The sequence below is a fragment of the Sapajus apella genome, unplaced genomic scaffold, assembly GCF_009761245.1.
Source record: "Sapajus apella isolate SASKATOON/1434 unplaced genomic scaffold, GSC_monkey_1.0 scaffold2, whole genome shotgun sequence".
Taxonomy (NCBI): Eukaryota; Metazoa; Chordata; class Mammalia; order Primates; family Cebidae; genus Sapajus; species Sapajus apella.
This window is the reverse complement of record NW_022436942.1, coordinates 20937764-20952096: the sequence shown is the minus strand read 5'-3', so window position 1 is coordinate 20952096 and position 14333 is coordinate 20937764. Positions and strand designations below refer to the sequence as shown.

Here is a 14333-nt window from a genome sequence, read left to right as displayed (position 1 = left end):
CAGGCTAAGAGCCGAGTCACAGTTCCCCTGGCCCCTGCCCCCTCCCCCAAGTTAAGAGCAGAAAGATAGGTTCCCTGCAAGTCATCAGCACCACAGCTGGCTAGTTCTTCCTCCCCACAGGGCCCAGCAGCTCCCCACACCCACCAGGCCCAGAGACAAGCTTGGCGCAAAAAGTGCAGTGAGGTCAACCTCAGGGACGGGGCAGGAGAGAGAAAGGTGATGGCTCAGAAAGCCAGGAGCCCAGGCAGGAGGCCAAGTGCAGCGGCCCCACCCTGCCCACACCCAGGGAGCTAGAGGAGAGGGCCAGTCCTTCTCAAGCCCCAGTCCCACCCAGTGCACCTCTTTCCCCCCACTGCCTCATCCTGGCAGGGAGGGGAAGTCTTCGCATGGATGAGGGGGAGACAAGGGGGAGTGAAAGAGAGCCTGCTTCCCCCAAACATCTCCCAGGCCTGGTTTCCTCCTCCTGTGCACAGGGATGCAGATGAGACAATGAGAGGGGCTTACCAACAACACTAGCCCTTTCTTCAGTATGTGCCCACCATCCATCCCTCAGGGGAAGTCCCCCTAGAAGGCAGGACTGTCCTTCCCAGGATATCCTCAGCCCTGGCCCTCTCACTCCACCTGGATCTTCCTCTACGGAGACCCCTGGCTCACAGCCCCAGAGGCCATCACCCTTGGGGCCTCCTCTTCTTAGGCCTGGTCACTGGACCCAGCTCTTCTCTGCAATTTGGGCCCAATGTGTGTCTCCCTGGGTTGTGTTGGGGAGGAGGAGATTATAAGGCAGCAGAGTTCGAGTTCCCTGGGGAAGGAGGGGAGGCTGGGCCATGACCCTAGAGTCCAGGAGGTGGGAGCTTACAAACCTAAGTAGCTATTCAGGGCCAAGTCTCCGGCTGGTCCTGGGAGCCGGTCAGCAGGGTCCAAAGTTTTATACACCAGCTGGTCGGGGTCTGAGCTATCAATGTTGGTCACAAAAAGCAACCCTGTGGGGGGTGGGGGGAGACACCAGGGAGGGGACATCCAGAGAAGGGGCCACAGAGTAGCGAGGCAGAGCCACAGAAAGGCCAGAAAAAGGTGAAAGAAGAAGAAGTAGAGAGAGAAAAGAGACCAGAGAGATCACAGCCAGACAGAAAGACAGACAGGATGAGAGGCAGAAACAGAGACAGAAGGATGGGAGCATGGAGAGGGAGGACAAGAGAGAGGAGCAGAGGATTAGAGCGGCTCTGGGCCGGGGAGGGGTCCCTACCAAAGTAGCTGTTGGCAGGGACCGGGATGAGGCGGGGGTCCTGCTGCTTCTCACCCCCCGCCTCGTAGGGCCCGTCGTCCAGGTCTGCCAGGTCCGCTGAGCCCTGTGCACAGAGCTCCACCCTGGCTGTGCCTGCAAGGACAGTCCGGTTAGTGCCGGGGCAGGGCACAGGGAGCACCCCTCAGGCCAGACTCTGAGTTAGACAGGTACACGGGGAAGCCCCTCCTCTTCTTTCCAGCCCTCTCTCCACCCCCTCCCCAACCCAGGCTTCCTGGGGTCCCCCAGTCGTGGCATCACACTCACCGAGTGTCAGCTCAGCCAGCAGCAGCGTGCGGAGACGGGAATGGCAGTGATGAGGTGTGGGCTAGTGTGTTGGAGCATGCAGGCCCCAGCTGCGGACCCAGTGTGCACTTGGGGCTCATGCCAGCATGTTGAGGAACCCTTGGCCATGCAAGGGAAAAGCGGTACCCCCCACATTCACGTGTGCACTAGCTCAGTGGGGTGGAAGGCATGGCAGTGCCCTGGGGCCATACAGCAGTGCACACGTGGTCATGCTTGGCCATGTGCTGTCCTCAGCCCTGTCTCTGAGGTGAGAGGAGGTTTTGGTCCCTTCTCCCCTCCCCGAGGAGTGACTCACCCTTCCAATTATAGGTTCCTGGGGCCCCAAAGAGGAGGTAGTGGCTATCAGGGGAGAAGGCGGCAGCTGTGCCCTGCTGGCAGAACCCAAATTGTTCATGGCCTTGGGGGCGCCCCTCACAGAACTTCCATTCCCCACCATCCAACTCATCCCGGATGGCCAGGTCCTGGCTTAGCACAAAGCAGCGACCAATCATATCCCGTGTCTCCAGGATCTGGTCCACTCGCTGCCGTGCCTCATATCGGTGTGCACAGGTCTGGGGGAGGAAGGGATGGGGTTCGTTTCACTCTGTGGGCCAGGGACCTGCTTGAAGCCTGCTGCTGACAGTGGTTTGGCAGATACTGATACATGTGTGCTCACACACACACACACACACACCCCTATGCCAGCACCACTCAAGCACCATTACCCTGCCAGTGTTACACAGGTCCGTGCATAACACAGCATCCTGTCTGCACCCACTTCTTGCCCTCAAATGGGGATGTCCTCGTTCCACATTCTGCCTGGAGCCAAAAGACACTACTAAGCCACCACATAGGGTGTGTGTCTCCCCAATCATATCACAGTCCTCCAGAATGCCAAGCTTGGCCCCATCCCGGGACCTTTGCTGTTGTTGTTGTTGTCGTTTGAGACAGAGTCTTGCTCTTGTTGCCCAGGCTGGAGTGCAATGACACGATCTCAACTCACCACAACCTCCGCCTCCCGGGCTCAAGCGATTCTCCTGTTTAGCCTTCCGAGTAGCTAGGATTACAGGTATGCGCCACCATACCCAGTTAATTTTTTGTACTTTTAGTAGAGACGAAGTTTCTCCATGTTGGTCAGGCTGGTCTTGAACTCCTGACCTCAGGTGATCCGCCCACCTCAGCCTTTTAAAGTGCTGGGACTACAGGCATGAGCCACTGCGCCCGGCATCCCTGGACCTTTGTGTCACCACCTCATCTGCAAAGAATTTCCTTTCCTCTTCACTCTCCAAGTATTACTTTTTTTTTTTTTTTTTTTTTTTTGAGGCAAGGTCTCACTCTGTTACCCAGCCAAGCTGGAGTGTAGTGACACAATCATGGCTCACTGCAGCCTCCAGGGCTCAAGTGATCCTCCCACCTCAGCCTCCTGTGTAGCTGGGATTACAGGCATGCACCACCATGACTGGCTAATTTGTTTTTATCTTTTGTAGAGACAGCGTCCCACTGTGTTGTCCAGGTTCGGTATTATCTATTGTTAAAAGCCTGGCTCAAATCCCCCCATCTGCAGAAGTCTTTTCTCTCCACTCCTCCTTTGGACTTTTATAGAGTGGAGACTAGACCACTCACCTAAAATTAACCAGATTCTGCCCCATAGTGACCCATATTGGTAATTGTGTGTCTATGCATGTTACTGAAAGATACAGAGAGACAGAAACAGAGAGACACTGAAAAAAAAAAAAGAGAGAGAGAGAGAGAGAATGAGAATCCCCATAGCCATCGGGCATGGCCCAGGCTTTCCCCTGTGTTTATACATCCTCTCTGAGTAACTAGTACAATGCCTGATGCTTCAAAGGTTCTCAATAAGAGTTCGACAAATGGATGGTTGGATGAATGGACAGAAGTTTACATTTATAAGGACAAGGACCATGTCTCACACCTTTTTATATCTCCCTGGTGTACTTGGAATCATACCATGTTCCTAACTTGTGTTGTCTAAGCACAGCTGTGCATATGCACACGCCATAAACACACACACACACACACACACCCCATGCTTGCATTCAGTCATGAGAAGTAGTACTCACAACAATCTTGCCCCCAGGCCCCTGGCTCCGAACACTGACTCCCAACCACTGGTTCTCCTTGCTTTCCTTTTGCACATCAGCTGGAGGCAGGACACTGGGAATTAGGGGAGGGAAGAGGAGCCCAAGTCCTCTTCTCCCCCATCACACGCTTCCCCCAATCCGTTGATGCAGGGCCACACCTCCCTGGTCGATGTCCACTCTGTAGCAGTCGGTCTCCTCCAGGCTCAAGGGACAAGCGAAGAGGCCACCAGTGCGATTCGCCTGCTGCCCAGGAAGAGCCAGGGCCTGGGGAGCACCCACCAGCAGCCTGCAAATGGTGCAAGGGCAGGAACAGGAGTCAGAGGGCAGAACGATCCAGCCTCCTTAGAGCTGCCCAGGCCCAACCCCTCAGTATTAAACAGAGTGTTAAAAGACTAAAGAGAATGGGCAAATGTCAGTTTTCACAAACCCTGGCAAGGACAAATTAATATACTTGGTCATCACGTTGCACGTACACACTATCTGGGGGAAGGACCAACATGCATAGCAGATACACACACACACAAGCTAACTCGACAGCCAGCCCTGCTAGTCTGAAAGAACCGCCTGTCCCCAGCACCTGTTCCTGAGCAGGCCTTCCCTACCCGTCTTTGGCCCCGTCCCCAAGCTCTGCCCTGCTCCCCAACCCAGTCCAGTTGAAAGCCAGCCAGAAATGCCAAGAATGCTGGAAGCAAAAGTAACAGGGGCCCAGACTGGCACCACAGTGTGGCTCAGGGACCAGTTTCAGAGGCCAGGCAAGAGGCTAGATATGGACCCACTTCCCCCAGATCAGGGACCCAGCAAAAACCCCACCTCCAAGAAATTGTGCCAGACCAGGATTCAGTCAGCCACTCCAGCTTGCACAGAGGTAGGGACAAGTTTCTCATTCTGCCTCCAATTCTACCCCATTCTCTTCTCCACATCCTGAATTCCCTTCCCCATCCTTCCTTCTCCTCCCCACATCCATGATTTCTCCCTCCCTTCCACCCCCGACCCCCACCCAGCCTTCTCTCCTGCCTGCCCCTCGGCCTCTTTCCCAGCTACAACTTTCTTGGCAGGACAATTTTCCATGATCACAGCCAAGGCAGCTTCCCCAGGGGAGCACTGTGCTGGGAATGGAGGCTGCCTGGGTCCCCTAGGGCTGAATCCCCAGGCCAGGAGTGAAGGCGGGGTGAGGTGAGATGACTGACACCCAGCTGGCTCCACGGGTCCTCTCTTTGCAGAAGGAGAGACTCAGAAGTGGCAGCGGGACAAACCTCAAGGCCTCTCTCCCACACTCTTCTCCTCCATCTCCCTTCCTGGGGGGCAAGGCCCAAAACCGTGTTAGGCAATATTACAGACAGGCATCTGTGGGGCACTGTGCCAGGTCTGATGGGGAGGAGGAGGATGGCAGAGAACCACTCTTCCTTCCCACAACTCCTCCTCATCTCTTAGCAGCTGCCATCCCTTGTCAGAGCCACTGTCAAGACAGAGAAGGGGTATAGGGAGTAGGAGAGAAGGGCATTCAACTACTTATTGAGAGTCTGTCACATGCCAAGTCCTGTGTCAGGCACTGATGGGACAAAAGAATCATATTTATTCAGCACCTACTATGAGGTCAGGTCCGAGGCTAGACACCAGGGATATGAGAAACTCACATTCGTCACTGTCCACATATGTGCCAAGCACCAGGATAGGCAAGTCACGTGCATTATGTTATTTAATCTTCACAACAGTCCTATGAGATAAGGATTCTTTTCTTGTCTTTCAGATGAGGAAACTCACTCAAAAACATTAAGCAGTGATGCTGGAATTCAAATCCACATCGGCCTAACTCCAACACTTTTTCACTCCGCCCAATGACTGACCTGTCTCTAGGACACTGAGACCACCCCAGAAAAGGAAGAAGAAAGAGGGGAGGGTAGCCTGGGCAGAAAAGGAAACGAAGTGATACAGCCCTGTGCAAATAAATGGCAACCTTCAGGCAAGTCAGCTGTGCCCCCAACCTCCAAACATAGAGGTGGCCATCTCTCTGAGGATCAGGCTGTCTTTTCATCTTTGTGCTTGCCCCAAAGGGAGTGTCAGGATGTGTGTACTGAGCACATAGATTTTGTGGACTCATAGAGATACCCAGTGTCACAGATGGTCAGTGCATAGCTAAGCACCCAGAGAAACTAACTTTGTTCTATGCGCACATCTCCTCCGGAGGCCAAAAGTAGGGAGGAGAGGAGGGGCCCATATGGAGGAAAGAAGCTGAGTGCATAGACATGCCCAGTCCACTGTCGGTGGAGAAGAGGCCAGCTGACCCCTAGTGGAACAAGAGCATCCACCCACAGCCTCTCTAGTCCCTCCACCTCTGGTCCAGCCACACACACACTCCTTCCTGGCTTCATGCCATGAGCCCTAGCCAACCCAGGCCTCTGGACAGCCACAGTGCAGCCACTGCAGAGAGAAAAAAATATATATTGGCAGCTAGAGGTAGAGGGACCCCCGGGAGCTTAGATAAGTGAAAACAAAGGAGTAGCCCACGACCACTGCACTTCGCGATTCTCCACACACTCCAGGCCCCAGCCTGAGTCCAGCCCCTCTTTAGCCCCTCTCACTCTGGGTGGCCCTCTGGGGAGGATGCTTGGCCTGGAAGGCTGGCTCAGCCGGGAAGGCCCTCTAGCCAAGCGTTTGGACCCAGGATCTCTGTAAGGCGCTCTGTGATTCACAATACAAGAATAGCAGTACTACCAACACTTTCACAGCACTCACTGTGGGCTATGCACTATTATAAGCATTTTACATACATTAAGAACTCTTAATCCGCACAACAACCCTGTATAGTAATACTACTGTTTATATCCATTTTACAATTGAAGGAAATAAATGAGGCTGGAACCACATAGCAAAGGTTAGGCCTCAAAGTCACATCCTAGAGCAAGACTGAAAGCCATCAAAGCAGACCAGATGTTCTTTCCATCAGTGAGTGCTAAGGCAGGCGACCTGCAACTCAAAAGCTAGGGACTAAGCAGGTGCCTGGCCTCTCACATGCCCCCCGGCAGCAGAGCACCCCCTGCTGGAGCAAAAGCAGCGTGAGACAGTCACGCCCTCTGGGAATGCCCCCAGCTTGGCTCTGGGAGACAGAATCAGGGGCCACATTCAGAGAGGAGGGGGAAACGACAAGAGACCAAGCTATTAAAAATAACCTAGAATTTGCCTGGAAATAGCTTAGGGAGTTCAGCATGTCCTAAAAAGGCCTCCAGTCCTGGAACTCTGGCAGATGGGGGAAGAAGGGAGGGAGGGAGCAAATATGAATGAGGAAGCAGATGGCAAACAGGAGAGGAGGTGAAGTCTGTTGCTTTCTACCTCTCCCAATGTTTTGGGGACCACCGACCTTGCTACCAGATGATAGGGATAATGGAAGAAGAAAGATTAGAGCTAGGCCCCCACTCCCTGAGCAAGTGAGGAGAAATGAGCTCTTGTCCCTGCTCCCTGCCCCCAGACCAATAGTAGGGGAGAAGACAGTCCCAGTGGACAGCATTGATCCCAGTAATGGATACTTAGTGTGGCTTAGGCACCGGCTGAAGAGAGAAAAGCCCCCTAGCAGGAGCCGGTGAGAAGCTTTCTTCACCTCTGGCCTCTCTTTTTACAGTCGGACATGTAGCAAGAGCCAAGGATGCAGGCAGCATGACACAGGACCCACACGAAAGTATATCCATCTCCCATGGGTCCTGAACTGATTAGAAAGAATTAGAATTGTCCTCCATCCCTTACTCCTTCTGGCATTTCCCTACTGCAAGATTCCTGGAGTTGGAAATTTCCTAAGGAGGAGGAAGGGGAGCAGCCTGGCCAGCATCCTTCCTGGATCCCTCTCGCTGCTACGGCTGCTGCTGCTGCTGCTGCTACTATTACCAGTAGTTTTGGAGGCTCAGTTTTCTGCCACTTTCTGTCACCAAGCCACCTACTGCAAGCTGCCAGAACTGCAGACCCTCTCCCAATCTTCCTGTGGTCCTAAGCCACTGAAGTGGCAGCTCTCTCCTGACCTTCCAGTGCCCTGCTGCCCTCATTCCATCCATGGCAATGCTCTGGCAGAAAGTTATTTCTGGAGTCTGCCCTGCATCCCTCTCATGGCACCCTCAACCTCTGTGTCCTTTTCATCTTCTCCCGTTCTAAGCAGACAGTCTCCCTTCCTTGCGGAATTCAGCCCTTGGAAGAAGCAGGGGAGCCGCAGGCCCTGGGACTGGATCAAGGATGCAAACTGGGGGAAAAGGCCCAGAAGATGGTTTGCTGCCAAGACAAGAACCTTGCTCTCATCCCTAAAGCAAAATGCTGGGTCTCGGGGCCGGATAGTGCAGCTTCAGACCCAAGGCAGATAAGGCAAGGCTCCAGGTTGGGGTGTGAGATGTCTGTGGGCAGTCTAGGTGTTGGTGGAGCTGGAAAACAGAGAAATGAGGTGGCCCGCAGAGTGGGGAGGGGGCCGATCTGTGGCTCGGACATGGAGACTCTGGGCGGGGGCAGTGACTCACCAGCTCTGGGGTCGCGGCTGCAACTGCCGGTGCAGGGCCACAGAGAAGCCGAAGAGGCTGCCTGGCTCGCCCTCCTTGCGCAAGGCACCCATCACGTCCAGATTGAAGGCGACAGCCCGTGAGAAGAGCAGTTCGACGAGCAGGGAGCCAAAAAAGTAGCAAATCCAGGAGGCTCCCCAAGGGTCGCGGCTCCGAGCCCCGGCCATGGCACGATCCCCGCGCGCGCTCCCAGCGATTGCAGGGGAACTCTCGCGCGCCCCAAGCCCCAGGTCCCCCCAGGCGCGTCTCTGGTCTCCGAAGTCTCGTTGGTCTTTCTGAGGTCTCCCAGTCGTTCGCCCCTCCAGCCCTCCCTCCCGCGGTCCGCCGCCCCAGCACCCGCTAGGACAACTACAGCAGCCGCAGCTCGGGCGTCCACTCCGGCTCCCGCCTTCTCTCCCGGGGGCACCGCCCAAGCCCCTCCCCCGGCCCCGCCCCTCTCTCCCGCGGCAGGTGGAGACCCAAGTGCGTCGCCTAGAGGATGCCCAGGCTGGTGGCTGAGGTGGGAACTGGCCTTGCTGACCCCCCCACCACCACGCCCCCCGAGGCCAGCACCAGCTCCGGCTCCGCCCCCACACGGCGCTCTCCTGCACTTCTCCCCCAACTCCATCCCCAGCCTGGGAGTGGTGGAGGCAGCGCCCAGGAATTCGGAGAGGGAGAAGTACCGATAGAAAGAGAGAGGCCGAAATAGAAGAAGGAGAGTAAGAGATGAGAAGTGGGAAGACGCTAAAAGACAACCTGGGAAAAGAGATTTGCAGATAGAGAGGAAATGAAAGAGGAGCAGTCCTGGGCCTGGGTCCGGTGTGGCTCTCCGTTCCCCCTGGTCACATAGAGCACTCCTTCTGCTGTTGGGATCAGACTGCTGCCCTCCCCCCTCCTATCCCATACCCCGCCCCGAGCCTGGCAACGACCACAGCAGTGCTAGCCACATCGTCATGATTCAAAGGAACAGAGAAAAAGACAGAGGCAGGAAGAGTGAGAGAAACTCGGGAGATATGGGGAGCAAATTGAGAAATGGAAAAAGAAAAGGAATGGAGAGGAAGAAAGACGGGCAAGAGGTTGGTTGACAAGGGATGGAATGAAGGGAGAAAAGAAAAGGACTGGGGATGATTACAGGAAGAGGAAATTAAGCAGTGGGGAGCGGAGTGGGTGTCAAAGAAGCAAAGATGAAAGAGACTGGACCCAAGAGGCAGAGGGATGTAAAGGGTGTCCCCAGCTACGAGATCCTTCCCAGGACTGCACGTTTCCTATCCATAAAATGGGAGGAGATGGAAGGGGGCAGAGTACTGGGCTGGCTCAGCAGAACCTGGGTGGAGTTGAGACGGGATCTCCACAGGGACCCAATGGCTGTCCCTCTTCCTCTCTCTTTCCTTCAGGCTGGGACAGAAGCAAGGGGGCGGGAGGACACTTTCCAACTCTCTGCTATTTATAACTCCGATACAGAAATGGGGCCAGGAGGAGAGACAGGAAATAATTTGGCATAATGGGAACCTTGCTTGCTCCCACTTCCCCTTCCTTCACCTCCTGCTTACTGGTGTTGGTCTTGTGAATATACATCTGTCCATCTTCCCTTCTCTCTCTTACCATCTGGTTTTGTCTCATCCCAAATTCTATTTTGTCATCATTCTTGTCTCTGTCACACTTGGAATCTCAGAATATTTCTCAATGTTTCTAATGTTGTCTCTGCCCTTCAAACACTATCACATTCTTATGATTCTCTCTTCTCCTTCCTTTTCTTAAAAGTTCCAGTGTGTGACCTACCGCATTCCTCTTCCTATGTTCTCTTTGTCTCTCCTACTTCATTGTTCAGGATTATACTTACTCGGAAAAAAGAAAAAGAAAAATTAGGTTCTCACTCTGCTGGCCCTGGGATAGTGTTTACCTTGGGTAAGTTAACAGACATTTGGAAGTCTGGCCCTCCATTCTCCTTTTTTAAATTTCTTTCTTTCTTTATTTCTTTTTTAATAGAGACGGGGTTTCACCATGTTGGTCAGGCTGGTCTCCAACTCCTGACCTCATGATCAGCCCACCTCAGCCTCCCAGAGTGCTAGGGTTACAGGCGTGAGCCACCGCACCCAGTTCCATTTTCCAATATTACACCTGTGGAGATCCCCTCCAAAGCACTAAAGCATCTCTAAACAGGTACTATAAGGAAATACATGTGCTGTCAGCAGGGCTGGCATGAGGATTCTACTTTCACCATGCACTCCCCATCCCTTTTATATCTCAGAGCCCCAGACAGTAGAGAAGAACTGATATGGGAATGCAGAATAGCAAAATCAGGATAGAACTGGGATAGAACTGGGACTACTGCCTCCACCCCAACTCCAAATGCCTTTAGAGCCCAAGCTGCCTCCTATCGGCACCTGCAGCTTCTGTCTGCCTCCACTCCCACTTGGCTGGCTTCTGTGATCCAGGGCTGAAATCGGATGCCAAAAATCTGCTTCTGACCTCCTCTGCCCAAATATTTGAGAAGTCACCTCACCACCACAGTAGGAAGGATCAGGGAAGAAGAGAGAGAGAGGCCACACAAAATTAGCCCAGCTATAAATAGAGGGGGCAAGGGAGGGAGGGGAACACTCCAGAGTGCACTAGACCAGCGTATTAAATTTAGACATGTAGATTTCCCTCAAGGAGAAATGAGACCAGAATGTTGGGGTAGAAGATAATATTGTAGGTAAAGAGGGAAATTAAGAAACCAGAGGGGGCCGGGCGTGGTGGCTCACATCTGTAATCCCAGCACTTTGGGAGGTCAAGGAAAGCAAATCAACTGAAGTCAGGAGTTCAAGACCAGTATGGCCAACATGGTGAAACCCCATCTCTACTAAAAATACAAAAATTAGCCAGGTGTGGTGGCAGGTGACTGTATTCCCAGCTACTCTGGAGGCTGAGTCACAAGAATCGCTTGAACTCAGGAGGCAGAGGTTGCAGTGAGCTGAGATGGCACCACTGCACTCCAGCCTGGGTGACAGAGACTCCATCTCAGAAAAAAGAAAAAAAAAAAAAAAAAAAGAAACTAGAAGGGTCCAGAGAATAGAGTAAGCTCAACATTAAGATAAATAACCAGATAAATAACTAAAATACAAGAGAACTCCTTGTATTTTAGTCAAGGGTTTAGGAATTAGTTAAATTAAAAACTAATACTGAGCTGGGCACAGTGGTTTACACCTGTAATCCCAGCACTTTGAGAGGCCAGGGCAGGAGGATCACTTGAGCCCAGGAGTTGGAGACCAGCCTGGGCAACATAGGAAGACCTCCATCTCTACAAAAAATACAAAAACTAGCCAAGTCTGTGGTCCCAGCTACTCAGGATGCTGAGGCGGGAGCACTTGAGACCAGGAGGTCAAGGCTGCAATGAGCCATGATCTTGCCACAGCACTCCAGCCTGTGTGATAGAATGAGGCCCTATCTCCCAACAAAAAAATGCTGAAACTGTATTATTCCACTCGCATACCATTCTCAAAATGACAAATCTATAGAGATGAAGACCAGGTTAGTGGTGGCCAGGGACAAGGATGGAGCCTGGTGGGGACAAATATAAAGGAATAGCACAAGGGGGTTCCTTTGTGGTGATGGGTTTTGTATCTTGATTATAGTAGTGATTACCCAAATCTATACGATATAAAACTGCATAGAACTACACACATATAAATAAATGCATGTAAAAAAAACAGTAAAAACTGAGTAAGGCCTGCAGGCCAGCCAACAGTACTGTACCAGGCCAGGCTTGGTGGCTCACACCTGTAATCCCAGTACTTTGGGAGGCTGAGGCAGGTGGATCACTTGAGGTCAGGAGTTCGAGACCAGCATGATCAACATAGTGAAACCCCATCCCTACTAAAAAATACAATAAAATTACCCAGGTGTGGCAGCACGTGGCTGTAATCCCTGCTACTTGGTAGGCTGAGGCAGGAGAATCACTTGAACCTGGGACGCGGAGGTTGCATGAGCCGAGATTGCGCCACTGCACTCCAACCTGGGCAACCGAGTGAGACTCTGTCCCAAAAAAAAAAAAAAAAAAGTATTGTGCCAATATTAACTTTTTAGTAGTTTTGGTTTTGCACTGCAGCTACATAAGATGTCACCATTGGGGGAAACTGGGTGAAGGGTACACAAGACTTCCTGTGCTGTTTTTGCAACTTCCTCTGATCTATAATTATTTCAAAATAATTTCCAGGCCAGAAGTGGTGGCTCACACCTGTAATCCAAGCACTTTGGGAGGGAGGCAGGCGGATTACTTGAAGTCAGGAGTTTGAGACCAGCCTGGCCAATATGACAAAAACCCATCTCTACTAAAAATACAAAAATCAGCTGCGCATGGTGGTACATGCCTGTAATCCCAGCTACTCAGGAGGCTGAGGCATGAGAATTGCTTGAACCCAGGAGGTGGAGGTTGTAGTGAGCAGAGATGGCACCATTGCACTCCAACCTGGGGAACAGAGGCTCTGTCTCAAAAAATAAAAATAAAAAAGTAAGGCCGGGCGCGGTGGCTCAAGCCTGTAATCCCAGCACTGTGGGCGGCCGAGGCGGGTGGATCACGAGGTCAAGAGATCGAGACCATCCTGGTCAACAAGGTGAAACCTCGCCTCTACTAAAAATACAAAAATTAGCTGGGCATGGTGGCGCGTGCCTGTAGTCCCAGCTACTCAGGAGGCTGAGGCAGGAGAATTGCCTGAACCCAGGAGGTGGAGGTTGCGGTGAGCCGAGATCGCGCCATTGCACTCCAGCCTGGGTAACAAGAGCGAAACTCCGTCTCAAAAAAAAATAAAAAATAAAAAAAAATAAAAAAATAAAAAATAAAAATAAAAAAGTAAAAACTTTTGTGCTTCTAAGGATACCATCAACAAAGTAAATGATAATCCACAGGATAGATTATCCGCTTCACTCCATAGAATAGATAAATCCACTGTACTCCAGCCTGGGCAACAGAGTGAAACTCTGTCTCAAAAAAAATAAATAAAAAAAAATAAATTGAAAAATAAAAACAAAGAAAAGAAAAAGAAATGTGGATAGTATGACTGAGGAACTGAATTTTTAAAACATATTAAATTTAATTTAAACATAAAGGTTAGGCCAGGCGTGGTGGCTCACACCTGTAATCCCAGCACTTTGGGAGGCTGAAGCAGGCGGATCATGAGGTCAGGAGTTCGAGACCAGCCTGACCAACGTGGTGAAACTCCGTCTCCATTAAAAATACAAAAATTACCCAGGCATAGTGGCCCAAGCCTGTAGTCCCAGCTGCTCGGAAGACTGAGGTAGGAGAATCGCTTGAACTAAGGAGGTGGAGGTTGCAGTGAGCCGAGATCACACCACTGCACTCCAGCCTAGGCAACAGAGTGAGACTCTGTCTCAATACATAAATAAATAATAAAAGATTAATAATTTTTACAAAAATCTCCAAAATTTTATAAGTTGAGAAATGTCCAGATCCAGCCAAGATATTTACCCTTTTAGCTCTTGTCTGAGTGGAAGCTGAGGCTTTCTCCTGCCCCTTCCCTTTTTAACAACTTCTTCCCCTCCGTTTGAGATCACTATTTTTCAGCTCCCTCAAATCATACTTTTTGCAGTTGTTGTCTCTAGCTTACAAGCAAACACTTTCAGAACACACACTTCAGGGCTAACTTCTCCCTCCACCTCATCTGGCAACAGAGGCTTGGAGCTTATGTCCCAGGGTCGGGTTTTCCTTCCCAGCACCAGCAACATGAGGACTTTTTCATTCCACCCTCCTCTCCAGCACTGGAATCCTTCTCCCTGCCTCTGAATTCTGGTTGTAGTCAAAGCTTGAACTATGGGAGTGGCTGGGAGAGAAAGAACACAAATGTGATTGAGGGAATTCAGTGGGGAAACAGCTTGACCGCTCTGGTCTTTGAGGATCCAAAAGAAACCCTTACACTTGAGAAGGACTGGGAGGTCACTTACCAAAGGGAGCCATTTAGACTGTCTTGAGGGCCCCTTTTCTTTGAGCACTGGCTTCTGGCCAACATTTGGAACTTGGCCACACCACCAACAACCCCCTCTCTTGAAGCCCAGCCAGATTTCCCAGTATGTGAAGCCTTCTTTACTCACTCTGTGTCCTCCCTCAGTCCTAACTGAACCCCTAACAACTCATCAGCTTCCAGCCCTGTTTGGCCCAGCCAGTCAGTT

The 14333-nt window shown here is 51.8% G+C and overlaps 1 protein-coding gene across 6 annotated transcripts in view; it reads right to left on the bottom strand.

Annotated features, from left to right (window-relative positions):
* Positions 1-8707, bottom strand: part of ITGA7 (integrin subunit alpha 7) — a 21742-nt gene extending 13035 nt beyond the window's left edge. For 2 of the 6 annotated variants that reach the window (XM_032291588.1, XM_032291577.1), the window contains exons 1-6: positions 8154-8707; positions 3825-3952; positions 3646-3725; positions 1881-2136; positions 1244-1375; positions 861-980 (exon numbers count right to left, since the gene is read on the bottom strand). In XM_032291588.1, the coding sequence (XP_032147479.1) occupies positions 861-980; positions 1244-1375; positions 1881-2136; positions 3646-3725; positions 3825-3952; positions 8154-8359 (922 nt within the window). In that variant the 5' untranslated portion in view covers positions 8360-8707. Of the gene's footprint in view, positions 1-860; positions 981-1243; positions 1376-1546; positions 1717-1880; positions 2137-3645; positions 3726-3824; positions 3953-8153 lie in introns of those variants that run through there. The other 4 variants (XM_032291585.1, XM_032291597.1, XM_032291607.1 and 1 more) reach the window with 4 other exon arrangements.
* Positions 8708-14333: the final 5626 nt, after the last annotated feature.